Here is a 24,834-nt window from a genome sequence, read left to right as displayed (position 1 = left end):
ATGAATAAAAAAGTTAAAGAAAGTAATTCTTAAAAAAGAAAAGAAATAGTTTCAAACTAACAGTTGTTATGGTTTATTGTTATCTTTAAAATATCACATAGCAATCTTAGAAATCATCTGACTTGGGAGTCAACAGGTGGCATGGTACTGGGCTTCCATGTGGCCAACCACAGATCAAGTCCTGGACCTGACAGGCTGGCTTTCTCATTTTCCCTTTTTCTCTCTTTCTCTGGTCAAATTAAAAAATAATAATAAGAAGAAATAAAACTAACTATATAAATAATTCTTTAAATAAACTAAATCATCTAGCTTTTAATTTCTGTAGCTGGCAAACTCTTAGATTTTACTCATCAGTCTGCTGAACTATTTTGTTTTCAGACATAGATACCATTCAAAGATTTTCTTATATCCTTATTCTTCACTGTTGTGGCTTACTGAACCAAAGCAGCTGAATTTGAAACAAATTCACTATCACTGCCTTCAAGGATCAACTCATCTTTCTGGGCTTGAGATACTGAACAAGTAACACCTGTTTGCATTCAAACCCTTCAGATGTATTTTTCACCCAAGAAATTTCAGATTTCAACAAGAGACCCACTCTCCTGAATAACGACACTGATGGGGAAATGAGTGTATGAGACCTCATCTTGTAACGGAAGCCCAGTGTAACACCCTTGATCGCGTTCTGTACATGACTATAGGTAGTGTGGAGTGTAGCTAGTTCCCTTCTTTTTCCCCACAGTTTTTCAACCCAAAGCCTCTTTTTTTTTTTTTTTTTTTCTTTCTAAGGAGACTCAGCTCTACATTGATGTGATTGAAGTTCCTTTACAGGGTTCCTCTGGGGCCCTTCACAATAACTGAGTGTCCCTTCAGAGTGATGTCAAGAAAATGTCGACAGTCTGATTGCAGACAATGATACTCATTCTCATAGTAGACATGTGCTTTTTGATCAATGATGGTTTCTTTTTCCTATAAGGTTTCGCTTTATGCTGTTATGTGAAAGTTTTATTGTAAATTCACCTCTCTAATACGTTGACTGCCCCTGGGATGGCTAACGAGTGACTCTCTGCTTCCATAGGCTTTCCTCTACTTTGCAACTTGTCCACAATGAGGGAGAAGAGTAATGAGAAGACACTGACACTCAGGTAACCTCAGGTGGCTACATTAAGACCAGCGCCCTTCATCCAGAGGGATGAGTCGAACCTTGTCTACCCCACGAGTGGGCAGCACTCTCCCAAAACTGTCCATGAGATGTTACACACACCTGGGAGTTCTGGATCCGGATTGTCCCGGGTGACAGTGCCTGTGTGACCACCTGGCCTTGTGGAGTGACAACTGTGACAGGTTGATACACTGTGCCACCTAAAAGGGAGAGGAAAGAAATTAAACTACTTGTAAGTTTTGATGACTTACTGGAATTGTCAATATACTGTGGAAGGAATAAAATATCTAGTTTAATGAGCTTTTTAAAGTTCACTTATTTCTTCCATGGGTGAGAGACAAGCACACCCAACAGGGTCTTCCTGCCATAACCTACCCTCAGCCTCAACCAGCCAGGATCATGGGCACACGCACACCTGTGGTTTATGGGGAGGCCTTGGGACAGGCACCCGGGGCCTTGCACTGACCCAGCACTGCTCTACCAGTAGTACTGCTGAGCTCTTTCTTCGTCTCAAATGACCAACAATACTCTGCCAGTTCATGAGTCACTAACTACAAAACATAGTGCCTGGACTGGTGTGCTCAGGGGCCTAGAGAGGTGGGTTGGTTGGCGCTGTGCCTGACAGACACACAACAGCCCTCCTTTGGCCTGCCTCTGCTTTCTGCTTTGTCCTAGAGTTTGCAGACATTAAGGAACTGGATAATAGTTTTTTTTCAGTCCCAGCTCTTAATAAGGCTTTATCATTTTGTTCCACTTCTCAGGTGCCTCTTTACAACTGACTAGGGCACATCTCTACCAGATAAAAATTTATGCCATGGCAAATTAGCCTCTTAGGGCCTTTCCCAACTTCTCTATCCAATGATGAACAGCCACAGTCACTGGCACTGTATCTCTCTTGACTGAAATATCCTTGCTATTCCTTTAAAACTAGATTTAAGGCACTTGTTCCCACAGACGAGGGCTGGCCCCAAGGATAATAGTTTTAAGAAACAGTTTCAGGGGCCGGCATATAGCGTTGTGGTTAAGGGCACTAGACTCCCACATGGTCAACTATGGTTCGAGTCCCAGACCTGGCGGCTTTCTTTCTCACTTTCTCTTTCTCTCCCTCTCTCTCTCTCTCACTCACTCTGTCCTTCTCTAGCCAAATTAAAATGAATAAAAAAGTTAAAGAAAGTAATTCTTAAAAAAGAAAAGAAATAGTTTCAAACTAACAGTTGTTATGGTTTATTGTTATCTTTAAAATATCACATAGCAATCTTAGAAATCATCTGACTTGGGAGTCAACAGGTGGCATGGTACTGGGCTTCCATGTGGCCAACCACAGATCAAGTCCTGGACCTGACAGGCTGGCTTTCTCATTTTCCCTTTTTCTCTCTTTCTCTGGTCAAATTAAAAAATAATAATAAGAAGAAATAAAACTAACTATATAAATAATTCTTTAAATAAACTAAATCATCTAGCTTTTAATTTCTGTAGCTGGCAAACTCTTAGATTTTACTCATCAGTCTGCTGAACTATTTTGTTTTCAGACATAGATACCATTCAAAGATTTTCTTATATCCTTATTCTTCACTGTTGTGGCTTACTGAACCAAAGCAGCTGAATTTGAAACAAATTCACTATCACTGCCTTCAAGGATCAACTCATCTTTCTGGGCTTGAGATACTGAACAAGTAACACCTGTTTGCATTCAAACCCTTCAGATGTATTTTTCACCCAAGAAATTTCAGATTTCAACAAGAGACCCACTCTCCTGAATAACGACACTGATGGGGAAATGAGTGTATGAGACCTCATCTTGTAACGGAAGCCCAGTGTAACACCCTTGATCGCGTTCTGTACATGACTATAGGTAGTGTGGAGTGTAGCTAGTTCCCTTCTTTTTCCCCACAGTTTTTCAACCCAAAGCCTCTTTTTTTTTTTTTTTTTCTTTCTAAGGAGACTCAGCTCTACATTGATGTGATTGAAGTTCCTTTACAGGGTTCCTCTGGGGCCCTTCACAATAACTGAGTGTCCCTTCAGAGTGATGTCAAGAAAATGTCGACAGTCTGATTGCAGACAATGATACTCATTCTCATAGTAGACATGTGCTTTTTGATCAATGATGGTTTCTTTTTCCTATAAGGTTTCGCTTTATGCTGTTATGTGAAAGTTTTATTGTAAATTCACCTCTCTAATGTGCCCTCTTCTATTTTTTCTTTTCTTTTCTTTTTTTTTTAAGAGGTTTTTGCCTTAGGTTGCATGTGCTCGCAAGAGAGATAGACTGAGTGAGAAGGAAAGTGAGAAATCACCTCCCAGGAGGGATGGCCATGCCACAATCCTTTCTTCTCCATTCCCCGCTCCGGATCTTGGGCACACACATGTGCCTGGTGTGATTTTCAAGTCACCAGGTCCAGGACTCAAACCACGGTCAGCCATGTGGGAGTCTAGCAATATAACTGCTATGCCACCTGCTGGTCCCACCCGCTTCCATTTTCATGATGCTTTGCATCTACAATCCTCTGCATACACCAAGAACTCTGGACCCCTCCTGTAGCAGTTTTTTGTTACATGGATAATACGAAAACTGCATTTTTATCTCATTGTCCTTAATTAGTGAGATAACCCAAAATTTTCTGGGTGGTGCTAAAAGCACAATTTAAAAACTATGTTGAACCAGCAGATGGTATGGTAGTTAAGGCGCTGGATCCCACATGGCTGACTCCATGGTTTGAGTCCCAGACTGGTGGCTTGAAAATTATGCCGTGTGTGTGCGTGTGTGTGTGCCCATGCCCAAAATCCCAAGAAGAAAATGAAAAGAAGGGATTGTGGCAAGGCCACCTCCCATGGCAAGGGGGGATTTCTCACTTTCTCTAGTGAGCATATACACCCTATAGCAAATACTAGGAAAAATAATAAATAAATAAAACAAACTATGTTATTTGAGCCAACAGGTGGCGTAGAGATTAAGACAGCTGGATCCCACATGGCTGACTGCAGTTTGAGTTCCAGACTTGGTGGTTTGAAAAACACTCTAGGCACATGTGTATGCATGCCCCAAATCCTGAGCAGAGACTGGAGGAGAAGGGATTGCAACATGGCCATTCCCTCTGGGGGATAATTTCTCACCTTCTCCCAGCTCTCCCTGTCTCTCTGGCAAGCACACATGCCCAATAGCAGAAAAAAAAGAAAAGGAAATCGCAGTTATTTTTTGCTATGTATTTCAACTTCTACACAAAATCCTTTTTCTTTCCAATATATTTTGGTAGAGAAACATAATTTGCATAAAATATTTGTTACTAGGAATGAACAAGGAACCTCTAGATTCCAGTACTACTATATGAGGAGCTGGCATTAATTAAAAATTGTATTTATGTACTCCAACCTAAAGGCTCTTATTCCTGCATGTCCAGTTTCCCCTGGTCATACCTGCCACAGTTGCCATGGTTACGTTTCCCTGTTGCAGTGCGGAGGCAGGTACCACAATTCCTTGAGGGCTTAGGGTGCCTGTGATGGCACCCTGAATCTGCTGGAAGTCAGAACACACATGTGGAAGGGACTATGAGAAAACAGAAACTCTGTGTCTAAAATTTCAAAATAAGTGTCACAATGAGATCATCAATAAAAGAAAGATGCTTGAGGCAAGAACATGCTCAGGTTACGAGACTTCAGAAAGCTTGCCTTGCAAGCCTTGGAGGTATGCCTAGGAAGAGCCTCTTTCTAATCACAAGTGCACATTTTGACCCCACACCTTTTCATTAGGGTTGGCTCAGACCACCCTAAGTTCTCCAGGAACCAAATTTTCCTTATCAGGACCAGAACTCTCAGTTCACACCACAGGCTTGGGAGCAGCTGGAAATGATCAGGGCTGAAGGTATCCCACATAGTGATGGAGAGTCACCCCAGAGTTTGCCTTGATACAACCCAGACACATGTGCCACTCCCCACAGAGAGTTTGTAGAGGGCTTGGGACTGCGCCTGGCCTGCAGCAAGCTCCATATAGATACTTGTAAATACAGTAGCAGAGACTCTATCCATTAGAAGTCCATGTGAGCTAATTTATATGACATGGCATGGCGGCTTGCCAGGGAGAGGGGTATCAACATATGGCAAGCTCCTGACGTTTGAGCAGTAAGATCGCATCAGTGGACATCACCCAAAGGCGATTATGCTTGGGATGCCATTGATGGGAATGTGTAGTGCTGGTAGGTATGCTTAGTATGCCTCATTCACTTGGTCACAAAAAGTCAAGCCAAGTCAATGACCCAAGCTCCCAACTTAGATCCTAGAAATGGAGAAACACAATGGGCCTGAAGCAAGCAGAAGAAGGAGTAACAAAGATCAGGGCAGAAATCAGTGAAATTGAAAAGAGAAAAAGAAATGAAACAAAATGCTGGTTTTTTGAAAAGATCAATACATAAACCTCTAGGAAGACTGATGAGAGGGAGTAAGAGCGAGTGGGCAAGAGAGAAGACATAAGTTACCAATATCAGGAATAAAACAGGAGATCACTAGAGACCCTGCAGACATCAATGGGTTAAGGGGAACACTATTAGGACCAGCAGATAGTTTAATGGTTACGCCACTGGACTCCCACATAGTCGACTGCAGTTCAAGTCTCAGACCTGGTGCCTTTAAATTCATGCTGGGCACGTATGCATGTATGCCCAAGATCCTGAGAGAATAGAGGAGAAGGGATGGCAGTGTGGCCGCCCCCGGGGGGTATTTCTCGCTTTCTGTCTCTCTGTCTCTCAGATAAGTGAGCACATGCCCTACAGCAAATAAATAAATAAATAAATAAAAAGAATAAAAGTATAAAAGGAAGGGAACACTATGAACAGTTCCACAGTCCTACATTTAATATTTTGCGTGAAATGGACCAATTCTACGAAAGCCCTAAATGATCATAACTCATCCAATATGAAACAGATCATCAAAAGAGTCCTATAACTATTAAAAAAAAAAAAAAAGAAAAGTCAAGCCAACTCAATGACCCAAGCTCCCAACTTCACGTCCTAGAAACGGAGAAACACAATGGGCCTGAAGCAAGCAGATTATTTCAAGTAATTACAATTAAACTTGTCATTTAAAAACTCCTACAAAAGAATCCTTCAGGTTCATGTAGTTTCACTGGGGAAACTTATCTTCCTGTCAAATGTTTAAGGATTTAACACCCTTCTTTTGGCCACTCCTGGTGCTGCCTGTGTGCTCATTCAGTGAGGACCTGGCACCTCGTTTGTGAAGCGGCAGCTGAGGAGACCCCGGCGCTCGCCATGGCCGACTAAAAGCCCAAAGAAGTCAAGACTGAGAACAATGATCATATTAATTTGAAGGCGGCAGGGCAGGATGGTTCTGTGGTGCAGTTTAAGATTAAGAATTATATACCTCGGGGGAACCAGCAGTTAGCGTAATGGCTATGTCGCTGGACTCCCACGTAGTCGACCGCAGTTCACGTCCCAGACCCGGTGGCTTAAAACTCACGCCGGGCGCGTGTGCGTGCATGCCCAAGATCCCGAGAGGAGAATGGAGGAGAAGGGATTGTGGCATGACCATCCCCCCTGGGGGGTGATTTCTCGCTTTCTGTCTCTATGTCTCTGTCTGTCTGACGAGTGCATGCACCCTATAGCGAAAACCTCTCCAAAAAAAAAAAAAGAATTATATACCTTGGAACCAGCAGTTAACCAGCAGAAAACCTCTCCAAAAAAAAGAATTATATACCTTGGGACCAGCAGTAATGGCTATGTTGCTGGACTCCCATGTAGTCAACCACGGTTCGAGTCCCAGACCTGGTGGCTTTGATTCACGCTGGGCGCATTTGCGTGCGTGCCCAAGATCCTGAGAGGAGAATGGAAGAGAAGGGATTGTGGCGTGGCCATCCCCCCTGGGGGGTGATTTCTCGCTTTCTGTCTCTGTTTGTCTGGCGAGTGCACACGCCCTATACCAAAAATTTCTCCCAAAAAAAAGGAAAAAAAAAAAGAAGAGTTATACACCTATTAGTAAACTAATGAAAGCCTATTGTGAATGACACAGTTTGTCAATGAGGCAGACCAGATTCCGATTTGATGGACAGCTGATCAACGAAACAGACACACCTGCACAGTTGGAAATGGAGGATGAAAATACAATTGATGTGTTCCAACAGCAGACAGGAGGTGTCTACTAAAAAGGGAACTTGCTACTTTACTCCAGAACTCTGTTCTATTTTTGAAAGCCTATTGTGAATGACACAGTTTGTCAATGAGGCAGACCAGATTCCGATTTGATGGACAGCTGATCAACGAAACAGACACACCTGCACAGTTGGAAATGGAGGATGAAAATACAATTGATGTGTTCCAACAGCAGACAGGAGGTGTCTACTAAAAAGGGAACTTGCTACTTTACTCCAGAACTCTGTTCTATTTTTAAAAATAACTGTTTTATTGAACTTTATTTATTCATTCATTTATTTACTTTTTTAGTTTGACCACAGAGGGATAGAGTGAGAGAGAGAGAGAGAGAGAGAGTGAGAAGGCAAGCCGCCAGGTCTGGGATTTGAACTGTAGTCAACCACGTGGGAGTCCAGCACCTTTAACCACCACATCACCTGCCAGCCCCCAGAACTCTGTTCTTACAGACCAAGAATACATTCTCAATTAGAAAACCACAATTTGGTTTTGTCACATCCTGACTACCACAGCATAGTTTTCTCTATTCTTTTTGTTTTCCTCTTCCCCATTCCTTTATTGTACATAAAGTAACTGGTGTATGTGCTCAAGCATTTTGCACTTTTTTAAACTAAATGGCCAATGCTATTTTCAAATTGACATCAAATGGACATAGGGACCAGCAGTTAACGTAATGGCTATGTCGCTGGACTCCCATGTAGTTGACCATGGTTTGAGTCCCAGACCTGGTGACTTAAACTCACGCTGGGCGCGTGTGTGTGCGTGCAAAGATCCTGAGAGGAGAATGGAAGAGATGGGATTGTGGCGTGGCATTCCCCCCAGGGGATGATTTCTCACTTTCTGTCTCTCTGTCTTTCTGGTAAGCACGCACACACTATAGCAAAAACCTCTCAAATAAAAAGAAAAAAGAACAAAAAATGGAGAAGGGATAGAGAAAATACTGGTTCTGTGAAAATAGTCCCTTTTTCCATTAGTGACCTGATCATTCACCTCTTATCTTTATATTTCAGTAAGTTATTTTGCTCTCACTGTTTTAACAACAAAAAAAGGGGAAAAAAAAAACCCATAAAAATCCTGTATACCTTGTATGATTGGAGAATTTTACTGTTTTTCATTTATTATTGAAAAACCAAGGGCAATTTTATAACTTTTTTGTATGCAGCTATTACATGTAGGGCAATCTGTCTTTTGGTAGGGGTAAATTACTCTTAATTAGAAAAAAAAAAAAAAAGAAAAGAAATCCTAGATAGTTTTCCCTTGAAGTCAAGCACCTCATTATTTAAATAAACTTCTTGTTTAAAAAAAAAGATTTAATACCAATTATACATCATTTCTTCCAGAAAACATCAGAAATCAAATTATATACTTGCAGAAACATGTTGACACCAAAATTGAAAATATAGTAACATTTATAATCACTCAAAAAAATGAAATACTGAGGTATGATTCTAAAAACACGTCTAGAACTTAACTGTCAAAAACTACAAAATGATGACAAAAGAAATCATAGGAGATGTAAATAAATGGAAAGACATATCATGCTTATGGACTGAACGTCTCAACTTAGTGAAGATATCACTTCTCTCTCCAAATGGATATCGAGGTTGGATGCAATTTCTATCAACACTCCAGTAAGTTTTATTTTTTATTATTTTTTGTTTTGCAGATCTAGATAAGTTTAGAATTTACAGGAAAAGGCAAAGGAATTAGAATAGCTAAAACTATTTCGAAAAACTGTTTCGAAAATAAAGTGAGAGGTCTCCGTCTATCCAATTTTGAGACTTACATAGTTATAGTAATCAAGATTATGTGATACAGGCACACAGATCAGAACAGAACAGAAAACTTAGCAACAGTTCCCATAAATGTGCCCAACAGATTTCGGACAGAGGGACAAAAGCAGTTCAGTGGGGTAAAACATCTTTCTCAACAAATGGCTGAAGCAAAAGAACACTCAGAGGCAAGAATGAACCTTAAACAAACCTCACACTTTATATGAAAGCTGACTCAAAATGGATCACAGATTTAAATGTAAAACATGAAACTATAAAACTTTTAGAAAAAAACAAAATCTTTGAGATCAAGGGCTACGCAAAGAGTTCTTAAACTTTTGACACCAAAAGCAAGATTCATAAAATGAAAAGCTAACAAACTGGACTTTGGCATAATTAAAAATGTTTGCTCTGCAAAAGACCTGTTAAGAGGATGAAAAGAAAAGCTACAGACCTGGAGAAAATATTTGCAAACGATCTGTCCAACAGAAGTATCTAGAATAGTTGAAGAATTTCCAAAATCCAACAGTTAAAATGATCCAATTAGAAAATTAACAAAAGAGGGCCAGCTCCATGGCCCACAAAGTCTGAGTACCGACAAGGCCAAGTGCATGTGCAGGCATACCCATTACCCACTGCGAGCAGTTTATCCCTCTACTTCTGTCACTCTCTGTCTCTCTGTGGCAAATGCTCTCCAAAATTTAAAAGTATTTTCTTAAAAGAACATTGATGAAATAAATTATTAGATTTGTACCAAATATATAAGCACACGAAAAGACATTTAACATCATGAACCATCAAGGAAATGGAAATCAAAACCACAATGAAATTTCACTGACTTACATAGTTATAGTAATCAAGATTATGTGATACAGGCACACAGATCAGAACAGAACAGAAAACTTAGCAACAGTTCCCATAAATGTGCCCAACAGATTTCGGACAGAGGGACAAAAGCAGTTCAGTGGGGTAAAACATCTTTCTCAACAAATGGCTGAAGCAAAAGAACACTCAGAGGCAAGAATGAACCTTAAACAAACCTCACACTTTATATGAAAGCTGACTCAAAATGGATCACAGATTTAAATGTAAAACATGAAACTATAAAACTTTTAGAAAAAAACAAAATCTTTGAGATCAAGGGCTACGCAAAGAGTTCTTAAACTTTTGACACCAAAAGCAAGATTCATAAAATGAAAAGCTAACAAACTGGACTTTGGCATAATTAAAAATGTTTGCTCTGCAAAAGACCTGTTAAGAGGATGAAAAGAAAAGCTACAGACCTGGAGAAAATATTTGCAAACGATCTGTCCAACAGAAGTATCTAGAATAGTTGAAGAATTTCCAAAATCCAACAGTTAAAATGATCCAATTAGAAAATTAACAAAAGAGGGCCAGCTCCATGGCCCACAAAGTCTGAGTACCGACAAGGCCAAGTGCATGTGCAGGCATACCCATTACCCACTGCGAGCAGTTTATCCCTCTACTTCTGTCACTCTCTGTCTCTCTGTGGCAAATGCTCTCCAAAATTTAAAAGTATTTTCTTAAAAGAACATTGATGAAATAAATTATTAGATTTGTACCAAATATATAAGCACACGAAAAGACATTTAACATCATGAACCATCAAGGAAATGGAAATCAAAACCACAATGAAATTTCACTATATATCACTGGCTAAAATACAATAGTACTTAATTGTGGATGAACTTTATTAAGGACATTATGCTAAAAGAACTAAGCCAGACACAAAAGGACAAATACTGTCTGATTCTACTTATAAGAGATACCAAGAGGGGACCAGCAGTTAGCATAATGGCTATGTTGCTGGACTCCCACGTAGTCAACCATGGTTCAAGTCCCGGACCTGGTGGCTTAAACTCACGCCAGGTGCGTGTGCGTGCGTGCCCAGGATCCCAAGAGGAGAATGGAGGAGAAAGGATTGCGGTGTGGCCATCCCCCCTAGAGGGTGATTTCTCGCTTTCTGTCTCTCTGTCTCTCTCTGTCTGTCTGGCGAGTGCACGCGCTCTATGGCAAAAACCTCTCCAAAAAAAAAAAGAGATACCAAGAGGAGTCTAATTTATAGAGAGAATAGAACAGTAGTTGCCAGGGGCTGGGAAGAGAGATGGGAGTTGAGAACAGAGATTCCATTTAGAAAGATGAAAAAGTTCTAGAGATGGATGGGGTGATGGTTGTACAACAATGCTAATGTTCTAAAAGCTTCAGAACTGCATACTTAAAATAAGTATTAAGATAAGTAATAGTAAGTTTTATATCTTAAAAAATAGTAAGTTTTGTATCTATTTTACTTATTTACTCACTTATGAAAGAGAGAAACAAGGAAGAAGAGAGCACCCCACTCTTCATAAACATGGCATGCAGACTGAGCACTCACCTCATACCCTGCATGAAACCCAGAGAAGCAGAATGTCTCTCTTGCTTGAGGGAGTTCATTCCCACATCAAGCCAGGCTGATAGATCTAGGGGGTCCTTAAAGCCACAAAGATAGCCCAGCAATTCTGAAAGAGCTGTGGCTTGGGAATCCCCAGGCTTTTCCGAGGAGCTGAGAAGTAGCACAGAACCCAGACATACCTACCTGGGACTGCACAGGGGAGTATGGGCTTCCAGGCTCTCCACTCAGCAGGGTCTCACTGTTCATTTTCGTTTTCAGACAAGCAATATATCGACTGCAGAAATCTTTGCAGAGTTCATTAACCTTTTCCAGCTCCAGAAGATGAATACGCAAAACCTGGATTGCTTTTACCATCTGGAAGCAGAGAAAATCAAGACTTTCAGATGAGGAAAAGGTAGCTCTGTTCTAGGTTGTCACTGTTACACATACCACTTTTTGATTATTCGACAGAGCCATCTTTATTGTCAACAACAAAAGTGGAATAGCATCAGGAATCATACAGACTGACAAATCGCTTTGGCATTACTTGCCGTGCTTTGGTATTCTGGAGTATGGGGAAGACCAGGAGCCTGTGCCAACCTCAGCAAGTCCTGGTTCTGAAGTGCAGGCTCTGGGCCTGCAGACACCTGGACTGCAGCCTAGCCCACTGCTGATGCACTCCGTGGAAGGAAAAGTTGCTTGCTCTTGCTCTACTATCCCTGCCTCTATTAAATCTGTACTCACTGCAAAGGGGAGTCTTAATTTCAATACAGTTCAGTTTATCAACTCTGCCTGCATGGGGCAATGCTTTGGGGGCTAAGCCTAAGCACTCTTTCTTTTGTCCTAGATCCTAAAGATTTTCTCTTCTGATTTTTCTACAAGTTTTATGGTAAATCACTATGGTTTGAAGTAATTTGTCCCACTGCAGTAGCTAGCTTAAACCACAAATGAAACCAGCAGCATCAGCAGCACTTAAACTATGAGTCAAAAACTCCAAGGCTCATCTTCACCTATAAACTTGGTGCTGATGACTCACATTATTTGTGCAATGCACGAGTAATTTGATCAATCAACAAGAATTACTGAGCATCAGGCCCTATGAAGTCCTGTGCTAAACACCAGTCAGGAGAACTTTGGTTCCTGGGAGGGCCCACACCTACACCCCACCTACTGAACCAGGAAGGTGTGGGCTAATGCAAAGATGGATGCATGACAGAGACTCAGGAGACAGATTTTCTGATCCTCACCCCAAAGTCTTTCTTCAGAGATGAGGAGACAGACTCAAAGTAATATAACACACCTATAAAATTGATTAGGGGGGCAGCACATGGTGTGGTGGTTAAGACAGCTGAATCCCACATGTATGTCCAAGTGGTTGGAATCCTGGATCCAGCGGCCTGAGAAACATATTGGGTTCATGTACATGCAAGCTCAAATGCTAAAAGGAGAAATGGAGAAGAGACTGCAGTATACCATCCCCCTGGTCCCAGGGCTGTGGTTTCTCATTTTCCCTCTTTCTCTCTCTCATCTCTCCAGTGAGTATATACACCCTTTGGCAAATTAAAAACCAATTAAATTAAATTCAAGTCTAGAGAGTTCCCAGAGTATACGAGGCATGTATGTGACCATGACCCAGAGCTGGCTGAGGACTGTGGGTGGACTGTGGTATCAAAATCCCGTTGGGGGTACTGTTTTCCTATCTCATGTGTACATATACACATGGAGGAAATAAATGATATACTTTAAGAAAAAAATTACTTTAGGCCTAGCCGCTATAGCACAATTGGTAATATATTGGACTGCAGAGCTGGAAGCCACATGCCAACCACTGTTTGAGTCCTCAGCCCAGCTGACTTGAAAACGCTCTGGACGCGTGTACAAAACCCAGGATCCCGAGGAGTGGGGGACTGGTCAAAGAGGATTGCAGCATGACCAAGCTCTGTGGAGGGTGCATCCGGCTCTTTCTCTCATGCATGTGCACATGCTCTATCATGAATTTTAGTAAAAGAAAAAAACAGGGCCAACAGGTGGCATGGTGGTTAAGGCTCTGGGTTCCCACATGGCTGACCCCAGTTCAAGTTCCAGATCCATCATCTTGAAAATCACAATCAATCGATCCATCAATCAATATTTTTAAAAATTTTAAACGGGGGAGAAAAACACGCACACACACTTTAAAGTCTACAGCTGCATGAGCATGTGCTGGTGTGCACATACGCACCACTTCTACGGCATCTCTGTTGAGCTAGAATCGCACACCACACAGCTCATCCACCTCAAGGGTGCAGTTCAGTGTCCAGACTAGGGATGAACCAGAAGGGAAGTTAGGCCCAGATATGCTGAGTGAGCACCACAGCCCTGTGAACCCTTAGATGTAGGAGAGACTTAACACACCAGTCCCCGCGCACCCACTTCCCTTTCCTAAAGAGAAAGGTAACTGAGAGGACAGCAGTCCTGGGGATACCCAAGTTAGACACACCAAAAGACAGGACGTCTCACATCTGTGCGATGCTCCCCTCTCCCAGAACTACAAGGAGTCTAAAATTCTCATTAGAAGTTTAAGACTTCTGGAGCCAATTTAAAACTTTGAAAACTAAAAACAAACCTTTCATTACTTACCAAGTTGTCAGTTTCTGGATCTTCACAAAAGAAGGGCTTCCCTTCCTTCTCTTGCTTCCTCACAAAATTCTCTATATCCACATCGAAGCTGGCGGATGTTGTGCCCTCAGAGCCCTGGGTAGACTGCTCACATTTTTCAAACAGCAGAGCTAACAACGGAAACAGTGGATGCCTGAGGAGAAAGAAAGAAGATCAAAGAACAAATGTTGTTCTACAGCTGCATGAGCATGTGCTGGTGTGCACATACGCACCACTTCTACGGCATCTCTGTTGAGCTAGAATCACATACCACACAGCTCATCCACCTCAAGGGTGCAGTTCAGTGATTCAGTACATTCGGAGTTATGCAGCCACAGCTACAGCTGACACGGGCTGTCTGCAGTGGGTTATTTACGAACTTCAGACAGCCTTAGCATACCTGTGCAAGGCTTTCTAGGAGAGCTGCAAATGGAACTGCATGTTGTAAAAATTACTCGGGTCACACATTGCAATAGGGATAAACCTTAAGAACATTATGCCAGGGCCAGCAGGTGGGTGGCATGGTGGTTAAGGCCCTGTATTTCCACATGACTGACCATGATTTGAGTCTTGTACCAGGCAACTTGCTTTCTTACCTTCCTTCTTTGTCTTTTTCTGGTCAAATTAAAAAGTAACAATAATAAACTTAAATAAAAAAAAAATTTAAATAAAAGAACTTTATGCTAGGACCAGCAGATGGCATAGCAGTTATGTCCCACATAGTCAACTGCAGTTCAAGTCCTGGACCCGGTGGCTTAAAACTCATGCTGGATGTGTGTGTATGCGCATGCCTAAAATCCCTAGAGGAGAATGGAGGAGATGGGACTGTGGCATGGCCATCCCCCCCGTGGGGGTGATTTCTTGTTTTCTGTCTTTCTCTTTCTGTCAAAGTACATGTGCCCTATAGCAAAAATCTCCCCCATTCCCCAAAAAAGAATTATAAAAAGAATATTATGCTAATTGAAGTAATCTGCCACAAAGAGACAGATATTGTGTGATTCAGCTTCTATGAGGTTTCTAAAATAGTCAAATTCATAAAAACGGAGAGTCTCAATAAAATGGTGGTTAGGGGCTGGGAAGGAGGGAGGGGAAAAGGATGATTTATTGTTTAATAGGTACAGTATCAGATTTTCAAGATGAGAAAATTTTGGAGCCCTGTTTCACAGCATTATGAATATACTTTACACTACAAAACTGTACACTTAAAAATGGTTAAGATGATAAGTTTTTTGTTATGTGTTTTCCACTACAATTGTTTAATTAAAAAAAACAAACAAACACACCACCACAAAAAACAAAGGGTCAGCAGGTGGTGTGGTGACTAAGGCACTGGATCCCACATGGCTGATGACACAGTTCAAGTCCCTGACCTGGTGGAATTAAAAAAAAAAAACAAAAAAAAACACTCTAGGTGCATGTATGCCTAAAATCCCAAGAGGAGAATGAAGGAGGGATTGTGGTGTGGCCATCACCCTGCAGGGGTGATTTCTCACTTTACTTCTCTCTCTGTCTCTCTCTAGCAAATGCACATGCCCTACAGCAAAAAAGAAAGACCAAAATACTCTCCAAAGGAATATCCCCAGTTACCTCCTTGCTAACAGTAGCACAGCATCCTTGTCTTCCCCGACCCTGGCCATCACCACTGTTACTGATTTTTACATCAGCCAATCCGGTAGACCAAAAAATATATTTCACTGTTGAATGAGTTTGGCTATGTGCTGTCCTCTTCAGGGAACTTGTTACTTTTATTTTAGGCTGTCTGTCTTTTTCTTATTGATCACTTTAAACTTTCACAATATATTAATATTTTGTCTTATATTACACAAATTTCCTTCCTGTCTTTTTACTTGTTTTTTTGGTCACAAAGTAGTTTGTTTTGGGCATCCAAATTGTATCATCTTTTTTTGGTTTTTGAGTTTGTGCCATATTTAATAGAAGGCCTTGAGCCAGTAGATGGTGTAGCAGTTACTTTGCTAGACTCCCACCTGGTCAACCATGGTTCAAGTCCTGGACCTGGAGGCTTAAAAATCATGCCAGACAAGAGTGCATACATGCCCAAGATACTAGGAGGAGAATGGAGGAGATGGGATTGCGGCATGGCCATCCCTCCTGGGGGATTGATTTCTTCACTTTTTCTCTCACTGTCTTTCTCCCCCCAGTAAGCACACATGTCCTAAGGCAAAAACCTCTTAAAAATAGGCCTCTTTAACTCAAGGTTACACATATACTTTTTTTCATTTCTTATATTTTTAATATGATATCATTTGGATCATTTTATTATTTTTTAAATTTGTCAGAGGGCATATGTGTAGCCAGAGAGAAATAGAGAGGGAAAGTAAGAAAACACACCCCTCCGCTTCCATGGAGAATGGTCATGCCATAATCTCTTCTCTTTCATCTCCCTACTTTGGGGGTTTGGGAAATGCATGCATACACGCCAAGCATGCGTCTCAAGCTGCTAGGTAGGTCTGGGACTCAAACTGTGTGGTTAAACATGTGGAATCCAGCTACCTTAAACATCAGGCCATAGGCTAGCCCTGTAGCCCTGCATATACTGTATGTTTACGCATATACATACCTCTTTGCCTAAACTCTGAATTCTATTACACTAATTCACTCCTTAAGTATCCCTGTGTTAAGTCATGCTAATAAATGCCATGTAACTCATTTTATATATATATATATATATACACACACACACACACACACACACATATATATATGTAGAGAAAGAGGCATATATAGAGAATTTTACTTTATAAAAACAATATATTTGGGTATTTTATATATAGTATAATTTATCAGTCTAGTTAATGTTGACAAACATCACTGTTACAAGTCACCCATTACATATGCAAAAGAACCCAAAGGACATTCAGCAGACATTGTACCCCTGAAAGACAAAATGTCTGATTTTTTTTTCTTGTATTTTTTGAAGAAGATACTCCATTTGTAAATTTAAGTTTGGTTGGCCCTTTTTAGTCTTCTTGCTCAATACTCTTCTATTTTCCTTTTTCTAGAGCCTTTGAGCTTCTTCTCTCTTGTTCTCTCAAATTCTTGTTTCTTAGCAGCATGCTTAGCTTGTACCTATTCATATTCTTCTTGTGCTTTCTGATTTGAAGTTTTCTTTTTCTTTTTCTTTGGAATTGTAATGGAATTTACTAGTTGGCACTGTTCTGGCTGAGCACTACACTGATCTTTAGACCAAGCCTGGTCAGTGCTACATTTCATTTTTCTTCAGGAAAAAGTTGATCTTCTTCTAACAAACGCTTGACAACTTAGTTGCTTCTTGAGTCTTTTCTCTTAAGCTTAACAGAGATGTCTCAGATGATTTGGGTATCAGTCTGTGAATTGGAGTCCTGTGATGTTTGACCCTTCTTTTCCTTGCTTAATACTTTCCTGTAATTTTGCTGAATCTTAAGTTTTCTTCTAAATGCAAAGAGCCTTGTTCCTCATGAATGTTCCCCATGCAGGCTTGCAGACTGTTAGGCCACCATGTCCTCTGTTTCACCTTCTTATATCTGAATTCTACAGGAGAAGCCCCTTCACCACCTGTCCCTAAACTCCCAGTCCACAACCTTGCCGCTGGCCTACCTGGCGCCATCTTGGACAATTTCACTAATAGACTATATTGAACTTCTTGATGTGACTTCATTCACTCTGTTCTTTTCTCAGAGTTCTTAGCTATTCATATATATTTTTCTCTACCAAAAGAATTTTAGAATCAGTCTATCTTTTGTTTGTTGGTTTGTTTGTTTAAATCCTATTAGAATTTGATTATATTGCCTTAAATTTATAAATTAATTCAGGAGAAAGTAAAATCTTTATAATGCAGTGTTCTCATCCAGGGACATGTAACAGATCTCCACGGCATCAGGTTTTGGGTAACATTCCTCACTAAAATGATTTTTAGTTTTCTCTGTGCAGTTCTTGCATACTTGTTAGGCTTTTTAGAATTCGTACTATTTTTACCATCAGAGGGTTCCTGTGCTCACCAGAGGGGGGGAAAGTGCCTTCCAATGGGGCTTGGTCACACCACAATCCCTTCTCATTTATTTCTCCATTCCATGGGAATTTGGAGCACACATGGACAGGCACCACATATTTCCCAGGCCACCAGGGCCAGTACTTGAACCTCAGTCCATCAAGTGTGATCGGACTCCCCCTGCACAGAGCTTAACCACTGCACTATAAGGCAGGCCTTACTTTTAGATTTATATCTAGTTATTTTATAGTTTTCACAGATATTCTGAGTGGAATTGCTTTATTTTAAAAATACTTTATTTGGAAGCTAATTTATTTTTAAAGTTTATATAAGGCACGCACTCACTGGAGAGAGACAGAAAGAGAGGTGGAAAAAAGCAAACACACCCCTCACAGAGTGATGGCCATGCCACAATCCCTTCTCTTTCATTTTCCTTTAGGGATTTTGGCCATGCATATGCTCCTGGCATGTTTTTCAAACAGCAGATCTGGAATTCAAAGCACATTGTTGGCCATATGGAATCCAGCACCTTAACTAACATGCCACCAGTTAGTCCTGATCATTTTTTCCTCAATTTTGACCACTGTGGTTTTTAATTTTAATTAATCTATTTATTTTTAACTTTATTTATTTAATTTGCCCAGAGAGGAACAGAGTATGAGAGCGAGAAGGTCAGAAAGCAAGTTGCCAGGTCTGGGACTCGAACCGTAGTCGGCCATGTGGGAATCCAGCACCCCACTATGCCATCTGCTGGCCCCAACCACTGTGTTTTTTATATTTTATTTCATACATTACCCAGGGCCAGGCCTGTAGTCTAATGACTAAAGGAGGCAGATACTACATGGTCAACCATAGTTTGAATCTCAGCCCCAATAGCTTGAAAAACACTCCGGGTATAAGCATTTCCAAATTCCAACAGGATGGAGAAATGGAGGAGAAAGAATTGTAGCAAGCCATACTCCACTGGGGGTGCCCCACTCTCTGTTTTTCTATCTGGTGAGCATACACGTTCTCTGGCAATTAAAAAATAAAAAGAAAAAAGGAATGATTGACAGTGACGTTGTCTGTTCTCAGTATACAGGTTAGTAAATTCAACGTGTGCAGATTTGTGAAAACAACACCAAAATCAGGACCAGAACAGCTCCAACATCCAAAAGGCCCCTCTGCAGAAACACACCCCCAACCTAGAAACCACTGATTGGGTAGTCACCAGTTCTACAGTTTTATCATTTGGAGAACACCGTGTAACTAAAACCTTACAACATGTAACCTTTTGAGAGTGGTCTCACTCATTCAGCATAACACAGCTAAAGTTCATTCTAGTTCTGGGGGCTAGCAAGCGTTATGGTGTTAAGGTGCTGGATTCCCACATGACCGACCACGGTCTGAGTCCTAGGCTTGAAAATCATGCTGGGTATGTAAGTGTGAGTGCCTAAATCCTGAGAGGAGAATGGAAGAGAGGGGACTGCAGCATGGCCATCCCCTCTGGAGGGTGATTTCTTACTTTCCCTCTCTATGTCTTTCTCTGACTAGTACATGTGTCCTATGGCAAAAATCTAAAAAAAAAAAAAAAAAAAAAAAAAAAAAAAAAAATCCTAGTTATTACAGGTACCCACATTCTTTTCCTTTTTATGGCCAAGTAACATTCCATTCTATGGATACATCACAGTTTGTCTATCCATTCATCAGCTGAAAAACACTTGGGTTATTTCTGGCAATTACAAATAAAATTTCAACAAACTTTAGAGTAGGGCTGTATAGATATTTGTACATCTACATTCATAGCAGCATTATTATTTTTTTTTAGAGGTTTTTGCTATAGGGCGCGTGCGCTAGCCAGACAGACAGAGACAGACAGAGAGACAGAAAGCGAGAAATCACCCCCCAGCGGGGATGGCCACACTGCAATCCCTTCTCCTCCATTCTCCTCTCGGAATCTTGGGCACGCACACACATGCGCCCGCGTGAGTTTTAAGCCACCGGGTCCGGGACACAAACCACGGTTGACTATGTGGGAGTCCAGCGACATAGCCATTACGCCAACTGCTGGTCCCCATAGCAGCATTATTAACAATAGTCAAAACGTGGAAACAACTCAAGTGTTCACTGACAGATGAATGGGCAAAATGTAGTATATACATACAACAGACTATTATTCAGTCTTACAAAGAAATGGAATTCCAACACATGCTGTAACAGAGATGAGCCCTGAGGATGTTATGCTAAGTGAAGCAAGCCAGCCACAACAGGACGAACAGTGTATGTTTCCATTCAAGTGAGATACCCGGAACAGTCAAATTCATAGAGATGAAACAGTGGTTGCTAGTTGCTGGGAGGACCAGGGAAGAGAGTGCTTACCAAGTCGAGTTTCAGTTTGGGATGGTGAAAACGTTCTGGAGATGGATGGTAGTGATGGTTGTATAACAGCATAAATGGACTTAATACCACTAAAATACACTTAATACACTAAAAAATGGCTAAGACAGTAAATTCTATGATATGTCTACTTAACCACAATTTTTTAAAAATTTAAAAAACACGTAAATTTTCACTTTTCCAAAGTATATACCCGGGAGTGCTGGACTTTGTCGGGCCGCATAAAAAGCGTATGTTGAATTTTGTAAGAAACTGAAAGACGAAGCCATTCCCACCAGTGCATATCATGTTCTAGCTGCCCAGCACCGCTAGCCAGCATCTGGTGCCGTCACTGTTTCCTCATCTCAGCCATTCCAGTAGGTTAGAGGTACCTTGCAGTGGCTTTAATCTGTACTTCCCTAGAGATCAGTGATACTGAGCACATCTTTTCATGTGCTTTTTGCCATTTCTTTATCCTCTTCAATGAAGTATCTGTTTAGGTCATTTGCCTATTTTTTTTTAACTAGACTTTTACTTCTACTCATGAGTTTTAAAAGTTCCTTATATATTTTAGACACAATTCCTTGTTTAAACACGTAATTTGCAATTAATTTTTTCCTAATATGCAGTCTGTCTCTTATTTGTTTATATTTTCAGCAAAGCATAAGATTTTTTTTTTTTAAGAATGAGGCAATTTATTAACCCAGCATCATCTGTCCTAATGCTTCTTGTTGGCAGCTGCCACCTGTCCAGCGATTCTGTCCAGATCTCTCTGTCCCTGAGGTGTCAGTTTGCGGCCCCCATCTTAGTCCTTTTCCACCATTTTTAGCCCCTCTAGGGCTTGAAGGACTTGGCAGGCCACACTCTTGGAGCCTCGGCTGAAGTGGCTTGGCATGACACCGTTTCTCTGTCGTCCCCCGTAGATCTTGGTCATAGAGCCAACTCCAGCACCACCCCAGAGGTACAGGTGCCATGCTATGGAAGTAGCTCGTGTGTAGAACCTTCTCATCGCAGAGAGCAAGTTCTTTATGACTGGTCAGCTTGACAGTGTCCACCCATTCAGGGACTTTCAGCTTTCCAGACTTTTTGAGGAAGGCTGCCAGAGCTCTGACGAACTCATGCTGGTTCATGTCTTTTACAGTAACTCCAGGCATCGTGCAGCCTCCACGCTGCCAGCCAGGGGAAAGGAGTTCTTTTATTTTTTTAAGAGAGATTTTTGGGGGTCAGCAAGTGGCGTGGTGGTTAAGGGCACTGGACTCCCACATGGCTGACTGCAGTTCGAGTCCCAAACCTGGTGGCTTCCTCTCTCTCTCCTCTCTAGTCAAATTAAAATAAATAAATTAATTAAACTAGAGAGAGATTTTTGTGGCAGGGCACGTGCATGTGCCAGAGAGAGACAGAAAATGAGAAATCACCTCCTAGGGGGGATGGCCATGCAGCAATCCCTTCTCCATTCTCCTCTTAGGATTTTGGGCACGTATGCACATGCTCCCCAGCATGTGTTTTAAGCCTCCTAGTATGGGACCCGAACTGTGGCTGATGATGTGGGAGTCCAGAGATGTAACCATTATGTCATCTACTGGTCCCAAGCAAAACATAAGTTCTCAATTTTGATCAGGTCAAATTTATCAACTTTTTATTTGATAAATCATACCTCTGGTATCCTAAGAACTTTTTGCCTAACCAAGGTCTTAAAGATTTTCTCCTATGTTTTCTTCTAAAAGCTTTACGGTTTAAAATTTCATATTTAGATATATAATCCATTTTGGGTAAATCTTTATGTAAGATGTAAGATAACAGGGATGTCCAACTATCCCAGCACCACATATTGAAAAAGTCCATCCTTTCTCCACTGAATTGTTTTTGTACTTCTCTCAAAGATCCAATGAATCTTATTTGTGCAGATCTATTTCTGGGCTCTCTTCAGTACCATTATCTATGTGGTTTATCCCTTCAACAATACCACAATGTCTTAATTACAGTAACTTTGTAGTAAATCTTTAAAACGAAATAGACTGATCCCTACAAATTTATTCTTTGAAAAAATCATTTTAGTTATTATAGTTGCTTTGTCTCCACATAACATTTAGAGTTAGCTTGCCTACATGTACAAACATACCCTGGTAAGATTTCTCTCGGGCTTGAGTTAAATTTATAATTTGATTTTAGGAGATATGGCATTTTTGCTACACTGAGTCTTTCAACTCATGAACATAGCATATTCTACAATTTATTTAAGTTTTCTTTGCTTGTATTAGTATTTTATAGTTTTTAGCATAAAAGATTCATGCATGCTTTGTTAGATTTATATATACACACATACACTTTTTTATTCTTCTTTTTTTTTTTTGCTATAGGATGTGAGAGCTCACTGGAAAAGAGACAGAGAGAAGAAAAATGGGAAATCATCCCCCAAAGGGAATAGTTACACCACAATCCCTTCTCCTCCATTCTCCTCTAGGATTTTGGGCATGCACACATGTGTACCTGGAGTGATTTTCAAGCTACCGGGTCTGGAACTTGAACTGCAATTGGCCATGTGGGAATTCAGCCACCTTACCCATCATATCACCTGTTGGCCCACTAATGTTTCTTTTTATGTTCTTGTAAGTGGTATCATCTTTTAAAAATGAGTTTCCGGGACCAGCAGTTAGCATAATGGCTATGTCGCTGAGTAGTCCCATGTAGTCGACCGCGGTTCGAGTCCTGGACCCAATGGCTTAAACTCATGCCGGGAGCGTGTGCATGCATGCCCAAGATCCCGAGAGGAAAATGGAGGAGAATGGATTGTGGCATGGCGATCCCCCTGGGGGGTGATTTCTCACTTTCTATCTCTCTGTTCCTCTCTGTCTCTCTGGCATGCGCATGCACCCTATAGCAAAAACTCCAAAAAAAAAAAAAAAGTTTCCAATTGTATGTATCGGTAGAAAAATGGATTGAGTACTGTGTGCTGCCCTTGCCTTCTACAACATTACTAAACTATTACTTAGTTCTGGAAGTTTCTTGGTAAACTCTTTGGGATTTTCCATATATTTAATCATGTCATTTGCGTACACAGCTGGTTTTAGTTCTTCCTCTCTACTTTCAGAGGCTTTGTATTTCTTTATGCTGCCTTCCTGCTAGGATTGCCCTTACAATGCTGAACAGACAGTGGTGAGTGGACATCTGTGCCTTAGTCCTAATCCCAAGGGAAGACATCCAGCCACTTGCCATCACCATTAAGTATGATATTAGCTGTAGGTGTTCTTGTGAATGCTGTTCATCAGATTAGATAAGTTCCTCCGCTATTACCCTTTGCTGACAGTTTTTCTGTTTGTAATCATAATTGGATGTTGAATTTTGGTGAATGCTTTCTTATTTAGATTTTTGCCATAGGGTATGTACACACATCAGAGACAGAGAGAGAGAAAGTGAGAAATCAGTCCCTGGGAGGATGGCCACACTGCAATCCCTTCTCCCCCATTCTCTTCTTGGGATTTTGGGCATGTGTACGTACATGCGTGCACACACACACACACACACACACACACACACACACACACACAGAGTGTCTCAAGTCTCTGGGTCCAGGATTCAAACCACAGGGTTGGCCATATAGGATCCAATGCCTTATCCACCCAAATTTTCCTGAATGCTTTTCTATATCAACTGATATAATCACCTTGTGGATGTCAATAACTAATTACTTTTTTTTTTTTTTCCTGGAGAGGTTTTCGCTATAGGGCGCGTGCGCTCGCCAGGCAGAGAGAGACATAGAGACAGAAAGCGAGAAATCACCCCCTGGGGGGATGGTCATGCCGCAATCCCTTCTCCTCCATTCTCCTCTCGGGATCTTGGGCACGCACACACACGCGCCCAGCGTGAGTTCTAAGCCACCGGGTCTGGGGCGCGAACCGCGGTTGACTACGTGGGAGTCCAGCGCCATAGCCATTACGCTAACTGCTGGTTCCCGCAATGACTAATTTCTGAAAAATGATCAGTCTTAGATTGGTGGGATAATTACACTGGGTTATATGTGTATGTATATATTGCATGCTGGATTCAATTTGTTAGTATTTTATTGATGATTTTTACACCTAAGTTCAAAAGGGATATTGGTCTGTATTTCTGTTTTATATTGGTTTTGTCTGGTTTCAGTATCAGAGTGATGCTAAACTCATAAAATAAGCTAAGAAGCATTCCCTTCACTTCCACTTTCTGGAAGAGATTATGAGACCTGCTGTTCTTATCTTCTTTCTAGGTTTGGTAGAATTCTCCTGTAAAATTGACTGGGTCTAAAGATTTTTTTCTTGCAAGGCTACCCAAAATGTAAATTTATATTCTAAAGCTTTCCTTTTTTTTTTTTTTTTTCTTTCTTTCTTTTTTTTTTTTTTTTTTTTTTAAAA

At 41.0% G+C, this 24,834-nt stretch overlaps 1 protein-coding gene and 2 pseudogenes across 3 annotated transcripts in view; all 3 read right to left on the bottom strand.

Moving 5' to 3' along the window:
• Positions 1 to 24,834, bottom strand: part of PKNOX1 (PBX/knotted 1 homeobox 1) — a 75,038-nt gene that overhangs the window by 17,608 nt on the left and 32,596 nt on the right. The window contains exons 4-7 of one of the 3 annotated variants that reach the window (XM_027768626.1): positions 14,092 to 14,263; positions 11,677 to 11,847; positions 4,571 to 4,700; positions 1,265 to 1,362 (exon numbers count right to left, since the gene is read on the bottom strand). In XM_027768626.1, the coding sequence (XP_027624427.1) occupies positions 1,265 to 1,362; positions 4,571 to 4,700; positions 11,677 to 11,847; positions 14,092 to 14,263 (571 nt within the window). The remainder of the gene's footprint in view (positions 1 to 1,264; positions 1,363 to 4,570; positions 4,701 to 11,676; positions 11,848 to 14,091; positions 14,264 to 24,834) is intronic. The other 2 variants (XM_006169423.3, XM_006169422.3) reach the window with 2 other exon arrangements.
• On the bottom strand, positions 16,852 to 17,838 carry LOC102490913 (thyroid transcription factor 1-associated protein 26-like; annotated as a pseudogene).
• Positions 21,168 to 21,648, bottom strand: LOC102469746 (40S ribosomal protein S19 pseudogene; annotated as a pseudogene).

The sequence above is a fragment of the Tupaia chinensis genome, unplaced genomic scaffold, assembly GCF_000334495.1.
Source record: "Tupaia chinensis unplaced genomic scaffold, TupChi_1.0 Scaffold147038_1, whole genome shotgun sequence".
Taxonomy (NCBI): domain Eukaryota; kingdom Metazoa; phylum Chordata; class Mammalia; order Scandentia; family Tupaiidae; genus Tupaia; species Tupaia belangeri.
The sequence above is the reverse complement of the archived record's forward strand: the minus strand, read 5'-3'. Positions and strand labels throughout refer to the sequence as shown.